This window comes from Sipha flava, unplaced genomic scaffold, assembly GCF_003268045.1.
Source record: "Sipha flava isolate LNK unplaced genomic scaffold, YSA_version1 317_pilon_pilon, whole genome shotgun sequence".
In the NCBI taxonomy this organism is placed as follows: Eukaryota; Metazoa; Arthropoda; class Insecta; order Hemiptera; family Aphididae; genus Sipha; species Sipha flava.
The window spans coordinates 245,255-261,312 of NW_020272999.1; the positions used below are offsets into that span (position 1 = coordinate 245,255).

General features: G+C 33.4%; 1 protein-coding gene across 1 annotated transcript in view; it reads right to left on the reverse strand.

Moving 5' to 3' along the window:
• The window catches only part of LOC112686610 (zinc finger protein 1), a 174,764-nt gene extending 160,331 nt beyond the window's left edge, over positions 1–14,433 (reverse strand). The window contains exon 1 of the mRNA XM_025558981.1: positions 13,543–14,433. Within this exon, the coding sequence (XP_025414766.1) occupies positions 13,543–13,636 (94 nt within the window). The 5' untranslated portion in view covers positions 13,637–14,433. The remainder of the gene's footprint in view (positions 1–13,542) is intronic.
• Positions 14,434–16,058: the final 1,625 nt, after the last annotated feature.

The following is a 16,058-nucleotide window of genomic DNA, read 5'->3' on the forward strand; positions in this document are numbered from 1 at the left end:
TGAATAACTATACAATCTCTGTTTATATATATATTTACGTCCCGCGGTAAACATCTTCGCCGGACGCCGTATACTCACCAAACTATGACGACACAAATATGGTTGCCGTCAGTGGCTTAATTGTGGGGGGGGGGGGGGGTAAGTGCCCCTAACTGATAATTTTGAGAGGTCCAAAGGTATTATTTTGCCCCTCCCAGATAATTCAACAATACAAATATTTGAATTATTATAAGTTCAGAAATAATGTAATATATTATTTAACATATTATAACTAAGGGGGTTTAGGATTTTGATAATGGTTAATAAATTATTTTGTCCACCCTAGATTTTATCCTAGATACGCCACTGGTTGCGGTCGTACGTGGCGCGTGGGCACAGGTAGGCGCATACGAGGTGCGTAACTTTCAAGTACGCTGTAAGCGACTTAAAGATTATAGGCTTAGGAATTTTTATTATTCTCGATTTTCACGCATTCCACTGGCCATCATGAACCGCCCGATGAAATGTGCACGCGTTCTCCGTGGCACATGTACCAGAAGCTTGCTTTGAACTCGCGAGCCCGAGAACTATTAATAGGTGAGCGCACAAAACTAATTCGCTATAAACATATAATCGCCTTGTCAATGCCCATGCTACAGATGAGTGTCACATACGTGTCAAGACGGCGAGGGACAACAAGAGGACCCGGCCGCTCAACATCTGGTTGCACCGTATATCCACGTGCGAAAATGATCCCTTGTATTGTTATACATCTATGTCGAAAACATTATGATTTCCATTATCACTCGAACCCAATAACCGTTCCATCGGGTAAAATACGATTGAGAATGTTTTACCTTTTCTATCGAATGATTGAGAATATATAAAATTCACAAAGAACTTACCGCTGACTCACAAAATTAATACAATTGAGTAAACGAATTTACGTGCAACAGTGCCATAATATAATTTGTGTTCTTTTAATCAACAACAATTAATGTAATATAATATAGATAAAAACAAAGAATCGTGTATAAATCTATGTAAAACATTTCGGTGCATAAATGTACTGTTGATAAAGAAGTCAATACAAGTAGTTATAAATTCTATATTTTTCACTGTAGTCAAACATATAAGCGAGTGACTTACTGCCAATGAAAAAAATGTTTTACCATTACACATTAAACTATAATCATTTTATTTTTCCTTAAGTTGAGAAAGTGCTTCATTAAGTAACTTAGGAAACGGTGAATAATATTTTCTTCTTTCGGTATTCAAGGCTTTCCTAACCGTATTAAAATCTTTATGGCACAGAAATAATGGATTGTTGTCTCTTATAAGTTATGTACTAGGTTTTGTTGAAACGGAATCGATGGATTTGCGTTTGCAGTTTTCATGTAAACCTTAACGTTCTATGGTAGTGGTAGGGATATTAGAATGATTGTACTTACAGAGTCTTTCAATCAATACTTTTATCGGACTCTGTTAGAATGCTTACAATTAATTTATTATTTGAACACTTCCATTTGATCCGTGAACCTTTACGATTTCGAATAAAGCGTAATTATTTGAATCCAATAGAAGATTCACGGCGTTCGAAAGTATAATTTTTATTTCGTTATTTTCCATAACACAAAATACGTATCGAAAATATTGATGATTGTGTGATGAATAAACGTTTAACCATTATTGACTCGTATCTTTAAAGTTAAAGTTAGATAATAATATAGTTTTTAATGATAACCAAAAGTTGAACTTCCTGTTTTTGGAAATTACTAATCGTGATCGATCATTCGATAACAATTGTTACATATGGCAACGTTGGAAAAAAATTTAATTTATTGAAGTTTCTCAATCGTAATGCTAAAATTGTCATTCTCAATCGTCCGACAGCCATTCCAGCGTGTTTGAAATGTTTTCGAAATGGTATCTTCAACATACCTACAAATTATGGACCACGAGTTGAATGCAATGTTATCGTCGTTTTTATACTGAGATTTCATTGTGAATATTAAAAATTTTTCACTAATAAATAACGATGGTATTTTGTTCGAATTAGTAATTTTTTGTGTATTTATATATTAATTTCAAGTATTTTTAACTCATTTTTCAAAAATATAAACAAATTCGATTCACTGAGCAATTTCACTTTTCCGTCAATTAAGTGTACAAAAAATATTATACATCGATAAAGTTACAGTATGAAAATTCATAACATTAATTAGTCATTGAAAACACATTTCTAAATACAACATATTATATATATATATATATATATATATATATAGGATCATACAAACATATCTTCACACCTACAACACATAATGTGTTATGTACAAAGGTATTTTACATAATTTTTAATTAGGTGATTCGTATTTGCTTTGATTTAACCAACTATAACCTATGGACTGTTAATTTAATAGTACATCACCTATTAACCCACAGGTATTAATGTGGTACTACATTACTGCGCATATTATGTGAGAAGACTCCAGTCCTCGCAGAAAGGGCTTTTATATTACATTTTTCTCATCTATTCCTATATCTTTATATTCCAAAAAATGATGTAATGATTAATTGTAAATAAATATTGAAATTTGGAATAAAATTGATATTTTTGCTTATCAAATCTACTTCATATCTAAATAATATTTAAATTATATAGTTATTATTATACATATACAAATCTATTAAAACAATTATCACTAAAATGTATAATTTATTTTTTCCAAAACAATTAATACTTCCGGATTTATAATCTTATTGTAATGCAAATCCATTAACCCAATAGTAGAGTCTTGACAAAAAAAAAAAAAAAATGATTATTTGAGCGCCTTACGAACGATAATGTTTAGAATGTTTTCTGCGAATTTTCCGTGTCTAAATTATGAATCTGTTATACGATTATAACCGACACATAAAAAAAAACAATTGGGCCCTACACGTACTGTCGTTGTAATAAATTAATAATATTAATTAAACCTAAATGAGAATAGTTTGATTACGCAACGTCATGTGTAATACCGTAGGTACTATAACACTAGTACTGAGAAGGCTGTACAAATTCTAAAAATACAAATGTAAAATGTAATGAATTTTCAGGTAAGCATGTTGTGTAGTCCGTATTTTCATACATTGCGTTTTATCGTTGAACACACTACAATATAATATATCTTAATATATGTATAATATTATGGATTTATTACTTTTTTTTACTGCGTTGCGTTGTATTTATTGATTATATAATATTATTCGATTAAAATAAAACTCTTGTCAGTACAAGGATATCAAAAACATGTTTAACTGCAGGGCTGCTTATTCGTAATATTGAATTCTGATTTAACGGGTCAAGATAACATTCGTCGTCATATGTCATTATTTCATTATCAATCGGATTAATGTACATCGATTTTCAAACGGCGCATATTATTGTTACGAATGCCACATTAATTATTATTATTGACTGCAATAAAATTAAAAACAAGTCAATCGAAGTCCTTAAGTGAGCTACATTGAGAATTGAGATTATAGAAGAAAAACTACCTCGACTGATCACATTAGTTTTATAATGTTCCAAACTGTTATCATTGTGGCGTAAAGATATAAGATTCCTTGTCATAATGTGTTTTATAACTATTCAATGTGTAACAAATTGTCGACATCTGTGTACAACTTTAAATTAGTGGGTAGAGTACGATAAAATATTATTTTTCATTGAAATGCTATATCACATCCTCGTCGTTTGGATTTATATTATTCATAAACTTATAATAATGTGAGATGAAATGCAAACATGTGAATTTTACAAAAAATGTCACCGCCAACTCTTAACAATAATTAAATACTCTTTCTCTCTCTCACTCTTTCTTTCTTTTCCTCACATACACTCTTTCTCTCTCACACATACACGCTTTCTCTCGACTCAAAACGCTCGAACAACATAAAACAAAAAATTACAAAATTTATCTCGTTATGATCGCAAAATCCTTTATTATTATTTATAGACGCCCGCCGATACACATAGACTACCGGCGGCATAAATCGTCCAGAACCGTCATTGTCATTTTCATCGTAGGATCTAGATTTGAAAATGGGGTGTATGTGTCGTCAGGGGAGGGAAGTACAAGGGGAAGTGTAGAACACAAGTCGTGCGCGCACGCGGCCGCCGTTTGGAAATCGTATTGTTCCAAGCCAAATTCGACATGGACCGCATGGAATGTCCGCTATTTTTAAATAAGCAAAACGCGCATGCTATACGCGCGTGTGTGTGTGTGTGTGTGTATGTGTTGTGTACACGTGCACCACACGGTCTTGTTGTGCCTCCGCTCCGGGTGCGCCGGTTAATAAGGACCCCGCCGACGTCGAATTGATTTTCGTCTAATTTAACGGCGGAATAAAATATAAAAATAAAACCCGGTGATTTAAAGGTGTTGTTGGCCAGCGTTCAAAACCGTGTATGTTACACGCACAAAACAGGAAAATCTTTCGGCCCGGAAACGATACATCCAATAAAACACGGACAAGATGTACAGTTTCACACTCGTCCGTTATTTTAAAGTTTTAATTATAATACGCGTGTTATAATGATCCACGCGCGTCGCATTTTTTTAACGCACTCAAATGCAATAACTTTCAGTGCCGTACCTAAACGTAACACTCTCCAGTAGATTATTTCTCGTACTCAGCTTAATGTTGCGATACATATATATTACGATAATATGTTCACGTAAAGATGTTTTGAATCAAACCATATCCACGGGGGAACGTTTGCCGTGCACTCAGACGTTAGACGAAATAAATAAAACCGTCGACGCTTGGAATTTTTTTCCAACATAATAATTTCGAAAGTTTTTAATGTTTAAGAGTATTTTTCTACTTAAATTTTTCAAGTTTACACTAGATGTCGGGAATGATGTGCGATTATATTCAAACAACACGAAAATGGCATTATTTTATGGCTTAGGACTAATACGGATATTTATTTTTTCGAAACAAATTCAATGATGTTTTTATAACGCTCGATTCGACGTAATAGTTATTATTGGAAAATAACACGTATTTCTAAACGTTGATACGAAAGAAACGTTAATCAGTAACAATAATTACAGCAATAATCAATTGAACGTTTATAATACATAATATATACATGGTATGTACCGAGGACGGTGTTGTCCGGAGGCATAAAGATTCTTATACAAGACAGGTAGGGTGTGCGTGCGGTAGACGCGATAATAACAGAAATAGATGACCAATTATTTATTTTTCGAAACCAATTTCACGTCTTTATACTATTCACAAATAATATTATAATATTAATTTCTAGCTGTTTGTTACGTATATGTGTGTGAGTGTGTGTGAGTGGATGACCGAGATATCGCGTTGTATCAAATCGCATTTACGAGACATTTACTACCAAGTACGCGTGTATATATAAATAATATGTGTGTGTGTGTGTGTGTGTGTGTATGCGCGTAAGAATTAATAATAATGTTACGACTCTTACGATAGTATGTGTTTCGTATTGTAACATGCGATGCGACTGACCTGGCCGTCGCGCTATCATCACAGTCATCATCACGTCTCGTCCGAGGTTATCGGTGACCTGACGGAGAATTATATTATTCGCTCGCGCGCACGCGCGTATATGTCAAATGTATCAAATGCATTACGTATTATAATAAGGTGAGAGCGAATGGTTAATTGTTGAAAACACAAATCGTCAACCATACATATATACGCCACGCAGTCAATTAACACGGGTGAACTTATACTTTATTGGTGCACAGATAAACTCTTGCCGCGACCCCGACGTCGATAAGGAGGATAATTCACGGTGTTCACATGCAAATACGAATCGGGCAATATTACACAAACGCGTACGCCATAAGCTTACTTATGTTATTGATCAAAGGCATTGCGTTATAGGGAGTTGAAGTATGCAGACGAGACGATGATCTTCTCCCATGATTTTTTTTTATACCGTTCATATGATGAATCTTCCGTCAAGATCTAGAGATATTGTTCGGAAAAATCGTTTGTCGAAATAATTCACGTACAAGTGATCTGAATTCGTCTAAAATCTATGAGATCAACGTGTATAAAGCCACATGGACTGGACGGCCGACGAAACAATGTTCGTTTTCACGTCTTACGTTGTTAACTGGATGTAGAAGATCACGTTGATTTTTATCATGGGCGGTTATAAATTAATAGATGATCGAATACGCTACGATTGGAGGTATATTTTTGATTTATTTGTTAGTCTACGGACGTTGCACGTTCGATGATACCAATAGTAAATGTCAAGATTCCTAAAATATTGATTCGGTGTTTTGGATGTATAAAAAAAAAAAAAATTGTTGAATATATTGTTTTCAAACAATGGGTTTGATTTCACCGCATTGGTATGCATACATATATATCGTGAAATTCTATGTGAAGTACTCTCTTTGCGTCTCTTGCAGAGAACATACATTTTTGATTTTAAAAAAATGCTTCGCGCAAACGGCACACACGTCGCCATTTAAACTCGGAAAATAACAGTATACCTATATTAATACATTGTACGATGTACATATAGCGAAAAAAAAAGAAGTAAACGAAAATACAAAAAACACATGGCACACACGCAGTGTACAATGCACAACGATATTGTGAGAGAATCAGGTGAGGCTATCTCGGGGGACCATGAACTCTCCCATGCGACACCCACACTGCTCCGCCGTAATAGCCCCACTCGGCGAAATCTCGCGCGCGTAAACTACACCGTCGGCCGTCGGTTGGTTTGTACCTCTCGTCGACGAGGCGACGGACCGACCGCAACCGTCAACACGTCACGAGAACACGTATAAGTAATTTACACGCACACACGTAATATATGTACGAGTATACACGGTAACCATTTACACAGGCGTCGAGGGCGCGCTCTCACAATGTCTTCAAATAATACATAAGAATATTTAGGTACATAATACATGTTCAAACTTTAATTTCCTTTCGTACGAGTCATATAAGAAATATTGCTTAAAATTGATTTTCGTCCGAATGACAGTTTTTGAAATTCATTATTTGACGAATATACATAAGCAAAAGTTGAACGATACATCTTAAAGTTAAATTTATTTTAAAATTAAACGTTTAAAAATAGAAAATAGAAAACTTTCACTCCGCTACGAACAAATAATTTCGTCATAAAAATTATTATTGATTTAATTGTGCACAATCTTTTTATGTAAACACCATAGCGCGAATTGAGTCGGTTTGCGCAAACGCAAGTCATATGTTTTCTACTAATAGCCAGATAAATTCGATTGGTATTTAAATCAAACGAAACTTAAAAATAAAATTCCAATTCATTTTAAACGTATATACTCAATTAAAACGATTATTATTTTACATCATAACTTCCAAAAATCCATGGAGACCTAAGCTTCTTAATGTTGCCAATCTTGCCCGACCCCCTTAGGTTGACCACCTACTTGGTAACGTTTCCAGTACCTATATAAATCGATGCGCGGCAAAACAAGACCATTTATTATTACTTTCGTATAATATACACCGTGTGCACGTGTCGATGTCGCCATACGCTCCGGATTCTGCGTTTGACAGCAATGCACGTAGTGCGAATACACGCGTGTGCGAGTGCGTGCGGCGTCTCGAACGTACATAATATTATACGAGACTACACGTATATGTCGCGAGCACATATACAGAGTGCATTTGGTAGTATTTCAGGTGAAATATTACATTGCGTCGTGTTTCGTCCGCTCCTCGTTCCTACGACCACGTTCCGCAGCAGCCACTTACACGGTATATTATTTTCCGTCGTCGTTCATTGACAGTTTAACCCCACACATTCGCTTGTGTGTATGAGTGTTCAGATCGTCGTCATTACTCACGTATTCGAGACTCACACGTACCATGGTACCGTTGTCAAATTAAAAATTAAATAAAAAAATAATACTAAATGTTCAAATGGGCCGACGGACTTAATGAATACGAAATTGTAGCGCGTGCGCCTTTGCTTTCAGACGACAAATGCTCCCCACTCTTCTTTCCGACCTATGTAAATTAACGCTTCTCTTGTTTACGTGCTTTAAATAATTTCAAAAAATAATTGTCGTTTTAACCGGTCCCTCCATATTGTAACTAGGCCTCCAAATATGCTGTGTATAATACGATATAAATATAAACATATATATGTGTGTGTATGTGTGTGCGCGTGCGCTCGTAAGGCTGTTGATGGAAAGGGTAGTGCAAGGGGCAGTTATAACGAAAAATAATAATATTTTAGACCCACCTGGCATAAAAACGTATACACGAAAAGAAACTGGCCGGATGCACTAAATCAATCGAGGCACTCAAGTGTGTATGACGTCACACACGTCTCCATTCTCCACCACGAAACACCAATGAGTATACGCGACGCGGCGATCGCACAGTGTCTGAAGTATATTTTGTTTGAGTACATATAGGTTTTCGAAACCATATACTCCTATACCAGATACTCCTATATTATTCCATAAATATCTACGCGGATATATTTCTTTAATTAACACTGTATTGCTTGGACAGGAATATCTACATAATACGTTTCGAAATTATTTCGCTTAACAAACAACTACAAGGACTAATAAGCAACCCGCTGTATAACTACCATCATTTAAAAATTTAAAACAATCACAGAGATCTAGAGAAAAAATTGTAAGTTCTGTTAAAAATTTAAGATTGCTGAAAAAACCAACGCATTACGAATAATATTCCAATATTATATATATTTTTTCATTTATATTTAAATGAACAATAAGTTTTACCCATCAAAACTGTTTTTTCTTTAAAAATATTGAAATTATATGAATTATATGAAATGCTATATTATAGACTACTAAATCAACACCATAAAAATGTATTTTTATTTGAAATATTATTACTTTTCACATAATTTCGTTATCAAACTAAAAACTACGGGATAAATAACTGACTATTTCAAAGTAATATGATTCATAAAATAGATAATGTATGATTTTTAAGTATTTCTATTATTGGACAAAAATAATAATTTATTATTACAACAATCTAGGCAAATACCAATATTTAAAATCAGTTAAACACTTTAAAATGCAATTAATTGTTCAGATTTTTCAACATTTAAAACCATAGATAAATACGTAACATAAACCACCGACATAAAATAAATAGTTAATTTTGTATTCTAAACTAATAAAAGAACAATATATATATTTTAGATGTGCTTTAAAAAGATTGTTATTCTACAGCACCAAAAAATTAATAAAATCTTACATAGGTAAAATTTTAAACTCTCTATAATTTTATGTATAATTTATATACGAGTATACTAATTATTATATTTGTTAAATAACCAATACAAACTTATGAAAACAATAAATTATAAATCTGCTTTTGACTAGTAGTTATAATTGAATTAAATTATAGTTTAATAATAATATAAATAAAATATTATATATGAATAATAACAGCAATAAATATTCTTAGATAAATAATTCATTGTGAAGAATGCATTTTTAATTTTTGATTCCTCGGTGTATGTAAATGTTTGTGAAACAGAATACATACTTGTATTTTAAGCCAAGGGATAGAATCAAAAGGGTAAGACGAACAGAAACGAACCCCTTTTTACAAACAATACAAGAAATAAGTTTATATAGATGCTTACTTAATTTACAACTTTGGTTTAATATTTATATTCAAATTTACCAGAATAAAACTAAAATAAATTAAAGTACATACTTTTATATAATTAAAAGATTGAAACTTTTAACCATAAAATAAAACTATATCAATAATAAAAAATACAGCTATGAATTTAAATTTTGAAGTAAAAATATATTTATAATTTTATTTAGTGTTAAACAGTGTTGTGCAAATACAAATTGTCAAAATGGCAAGTGGCTAAAGCACCGATATTTATAATCATTACACTACAGTAAATGATTTCCCAGTTCGAAGACGCTAAATCCACCTACACCCAGTTTACCGACACTTAATTCGCCTACATCCAGTTGGCTAACAAACCCCCACTTTGACAGCACTAATTTTTAGATATTTAAACTAAACACAAGTAAAAAAAAAATGAAGTATAAAATATAAAATAATATATAAAATAAATCAAATCTATATTTACTCCAAACAAAGAATTTATTTATTGTATTATTTACATACATATTTCACTGCATAAATGTATTCGATAAAAACTAACATCGTTTGAATCCTATGAATATAATTATCATCTACAAGCAAGACTTGATTGCTTTCAGAATTAATTTTGAACGTTTACGTCAGTAATTTTGTCAACAACCAATGTCGTAATCTCACGACATAACTTATTCACTTAATATGTCGGCGAAATATGAATTTTCTGAAACGCTTCCTTTTTTTCTTTGCGGCCAACTGGGTTTCAGCGAATTAGTTATCGAGGAACTGAGTATGAACCGTAAAGTCATTGTCCAATAATTTCCTATAACTTTATATTCTATTGATCATTTTATGAAATATTTATAAATTCATCAATAACACTACACACACACACACACACAGACAAAACAGTTATATACCGCCAACACCACCGCACCACGTCGAACGTATACAATTATGTAAAGTTACGGAAATAATAATATTTATTATAACTACGATTATTTATAGAATTATTCACCTCACGTACCCAATGAGTCTAATACGCGTATATAATATTTACATACGAACACGTACAGATTATTCAGCTGAGATGAGTGATAATGCTTAGTAAAGATTTAATTGATCGAATAGGTATTATTCCCTCGTACACTGTTCATTGTTTTTGTTACACACACGTACACGCATACACACACACATATACACGGGCAACGACCGTTGGAACTTGGGTTCTCACCTGGCCCAAAGGCCGCTCAGGTTTATCGCTACCGGTTCATAATGAAAATAATAAAAATAATAAAATGGAATACGAAAAAAAAAACTGCGCGCGTGCGCCGGTTATTATAGCCTGCGAACGCCGGTTGCACGCGTATATGACCGACGACCCTTTTCGCTTCCTTTTATTCGTTATTTCCCCCCGGACAATATTTAAAAACGGATTCGCCCTGGAGCTGTCGATAATCCACCGCTTTAAAAATGACCCTTGATACAAATTCTATTTTTCTCCGACTCCCTTCCCCGCGCTCACTTGGCAAACTTACGGTAGGGGGAGTAAACAGACGGGGTTGTGTTATTGTAAGGTTTACAATAGTACGGCAAAAAAAATAAAACAAGTATTTTCGTTTCACCTGGTGTGGAGGGCGCGTGGCAAAAATCAGTGGACCCATAGGCGGACGGCGGGGAAGGTTGACGTCCCCCGAATGATTAATTTCGCACGGTTGATCATCACGGACGCACAAGCTAAATTAAATGCTGCCCCCTCCTAGCTGATGCTGGACAAATTTACATCGAAACGTCATTTGTATTATGATGCGTCATTTTTACCAGGTCCGACAAAAAACCAAAAACTATGAAATTAATAAAAACTTTTGTCAGTATGACATGAGTTTTCCCCATTGGTACATATTCGTATATAAGAATAACTGCCACAGTAATTTTTCTTTTATATAACATTTTATATTTGATTAAATATACATTTTGAAAGTTAATATAATTCGTCTGACTTAATTAATTCGTCGATCTGTTACCAACTTTTAATATTTAATTATAATATAAATTATAAAATACAAAAAAAAAAATTAATTGAAACTGACAGTAAACGAATAAATACGATTTCCAAAAGAATGCACTAACAATATATCTAATTAAGTTCTGGCAACGTTTTTAACTACAGGAATAAGTTAAAAATCCATTAAAAATTATTAATATCTTAGCAAAATTATACATTTCAAGATTTTAAGAATTTGCAATGATGTATCATACGTCCAATATAATTATCGTACATATAACAGAAAGAAACTTATCATGAGTCCTACCATTTTAAGTGACTTAAGTTTTTCCGCTAACTACATATTGTATTATCAAGCATAGTAGTGTTAATTTATTTACGTTAGTTTAGTTACAGAGATCAAAAATATGTGCATTGCATAAATATATTATAAATCATTTTAAAAAAAATAACGGTATTTTATCTTTATACATAAAACAGAGTTTTTAAATTATAACGTTAACACATTCAACTTTCAAACAATGATAAACTGTGTACTAAAACCGACATTGAATTGTTTGATAAACGCTTATTATATTTTGTAAATTAATACTTCCTATTCTTAAATTTAAATAATTTGTAATCTTGATCAGTAAATACAAGTTTAAATAAATCTTAACTTGACACAAGTTGATCATAATTGTATAGATTATCAACTTAAAATAAATAAAATAATTTTAATTGTGTTCTGCGCTTTTACTCTCTGATCAACCAAATAATTATTTTAGTTTAAATAAAAAAACATTTTTTTATAAAACTAACAGAATTCTGCAATCTACAGATGTATAATATTTAAAAAAAATTATGTAATAAACTTATGAATTTCACTGGTTTTTGTTATTAATGTAGATATGAGCTATCCATTAATTAATTGAAGATTACTTATAAATACACCGTTTAAAATAATAGTTCGAGTGTAATGTTGTATGTATGACCTATAAATGTACCTACTTTAAAAAATATTTGATACTTTTTAAGAGTAAAAAACAAGAGTTATAACATAATTTGAAAAGACATTGGCTTGTAACTTTATTTTAAAATGTCATATGAATATGGGCATAAGCTAATTTTTCAAGTTCGTCGAATTAATTAATTCTTTATTCCATAATTTAGTTATATATATATATATATATATATATATATATATATATATGTTTTATCATTTTATTGATAATATTATATTATACTTATTGTTTTTACTATTGTGTTTACAAAAATGGTAAACATTATAGTGTTGTCTAATTATTTGAAAACCAGATTGGATAACCGAATTTTTTAAATTTTAGTGTCGTCTCAAACAAAAAGAAAAAACTAAAAATACCATAGAGGTATTAAATGTAGTGATCTAATTACAGCGTTAAAAAAATAGACCGTTGTGAATCAGCAACACTCATTGTCGTAACAAATCCTAAATGTATTTAACGCCCTTAAAATTGCAAATGCCATTTGTTGTATACAATCTAGTAGGGTGAACATAAAAAAAACAGGTGAACCCTTAGGGGTAAGAGGGTGACGTCACACGTGGGTGGCAGCGGCAGCAGCCATGTTGCCCGGTAGTAGCACGTGCCAGCGGCGACCGTGTGACCGCCCTCGCGGCATCAAAGAGGGTTAAAAAATACAATGGCCCCAAAAATCTTCGGCCGATCTAACGATCTATCTACAAACGCATAGAGAAAAAAAACACTTCGCGGGTTCATCGACGAAATTAAAAAAGATTGACAAATAGGATCAAATAACGTATGACTCTACGTCTGCATACGATAAAAAGTAAAATATTTGTTGACCAATACTACACACCAAACTACACTAGATATATATAGATAATAACAAACGTGCAAAACACTCACCATTTTTCCGCTGTGGTTTTGCTTGTTTCCTCCTTCCTCTCGATGGCGACAAAAGTTCCGCCGGTCTGTTTTGGTCCTCTATTAACGATTCCATTTCTCATTGAAACGGTTGTACAACTTGCATCCGCGAGAGCGGGTCCCATAAATTTCCAATGGCCACCGTTCGAAAAATACGCGCCGCACTGGGGTATATTTAATTATTTTCACGAAATACAAATATTAAAACGACGTGTAAATTAAATTCGTTAAGTAAAAAAAAAAACGGTCTAACAGACCGTAAAAACTATGGTAGTATGAATGTGTGTGTTTATGTTGTGGATGATTTTTTACATGTATATATATGTATAAAATATATTTGTGCGTTCAACGGTATACTATAATTTATTTTATAAATATATACCTAATGCACATAAAATATTTGATTATATTATTATTACGTGTTATGTACAATGAGAGTGTGAAAGATAAATCGGAAGATAGATGAGTGTATGTAAAGATGATAGACAGAGAGCGTGTAGACGGACGAAAAAAGAAAAAAAAACCGAAACGAGAAGCGCACTTTCGAGGGGATCGTCGGTTGATCGAGGATAGACGGCGTGGAATTGTACGCAGTTGCTTCGGACAAGGGACAGGGTGCAGTGTTAAGGGATGGGAGAAGGAAGGGTTAGGTCGTCCGACGGGGCGAATGTCGCACGGATGTGTCGTCGGACCGTCGTCGTCGTCGTCGGCGGTGACGGCGGCGGGACAAAAGACGGGCAAAAAGACGTGAAGGAGGAAGAATAGAAGAGCATAGTACGCGTGGAGAGCGGGTGAAAAGTGCGCGGCGCGGACGTCAAACCACCGGCATCGCTAGTCCGGACTGGTGATGTTGCCGCCGCCGCCGTGGACGCCGCGCTCCGTTTCCAGGGGGACCGTCTGAGTGCAGCACACGACGCGCGCACACGTTGCGATGTGCAGTGCGTTGTGTGTTCCCCTACCCCGTGACCGTTGCACGGCGCTAGGGACGATCGGCAGCGGTGGCGCGGAGGGTGACGGCGATGCGTCGAGACGACTGCCGGTCTTCCACGCGCGCGGTTGCGGCCGGCGGAGGGGCAATTTATCGTGAACGGTGAATCAGTGATCGCGCACGCGAAGGGTGGCACCGGGGTGGTGGAGGGGTCGAGGAGGAGGCAAGTGGGCGTGTTGTAATCCTTTCACACGATAAAATTGATCTCCGCCGTAACTGATGTCACATTACCCCAGATTCGCGCTGTAACGGTGACAGGTTCCGGTGTTTTTTCGTTTTTCGTTTTTTTTTTTTTTATACTTATTTATTTATTTTTATACATTATATTGTACATTTTATTCGTCGCCGTCGTCCTCGCGAGGTGACGAAATGTCCATTCGTCCGTCTCACCTTTTGCCGAAAGCCAAGATTAGGACGGACGCGACTCGTATATATCACATGCATATAGTTCTCGAAATTAAAAAAAATAATTATAATAAACAATCCAAACTATCGTCGCACCGCAATAATTTAGTTGTATAGGTACTGCTGTGTGGTAATATCCTACGCAAACAGATCCGAAACTGCTACGCAAATCATTCCGTAAAGAAAAACATAACCCGATTTTTTAAACAAGTTCCAAAATTACATTAATTTACTCGCTCGTTAAATGATTTCGCATACTCGATTGCAATACTCAACATTGTACGTTACGATTGAAGTTAACAGTTTCCATTGTTTGAAATTTGAAAATAATTTTTATTAGGTGAATAATTACTACAAATAGGATTTATATCAACTATATCAACTAGACAATTGCATCTAATTTTATTTAACTATCTTTGAAGACGGCATATTAGCTCCAAGTATCATATACTACAGAATAAATTATAATTTGTACTTATATTTCGTCATATAGGTACTGATTACTATAACTTATATACGTATCATTATAACATCTTCACAATATTAAATAAATACTTGAAGTCTTATTTATTCGTATGAATAGTTTTTATTAAAAAATCCCCTGAAATACAAAATAATTGAATTGCTTATTTCTGTGTATACAATTTATTTTTTTAACAATTAAAATTGAACAAAATATGTAAAATACTTTTATACATAGGCACTTGTTTCGATTTCAGTTAATGATAAGTTTTACAATTTAACATTTTTTTTTTTTAAATAATAACGCAATACCTACTAATTTAGAGATGTCTAAAATACATAATGAAATGTATATCATTGATTAAAGTGTATTAATATTTATAATCGATGATAATAGGATGAAGTACAAGATCAGTTATGGTTTCCCGAGAATTCATTGAGTAATAATTACTAATTATGTACGGGACAGGAGATTAATTAAATTAAATACCACTCATAAGTTCATTTAAATGTTGTATTTTTTTGTTTTTAATATTACTTTAGGTTCCTTTTAATATTTATTATAAGTTTTCCTGGCTTCGGTTCAACTAGACTTATGAGTAAAAGTACTATATTTTTGAATTTGTGTACTTAACATAATCAT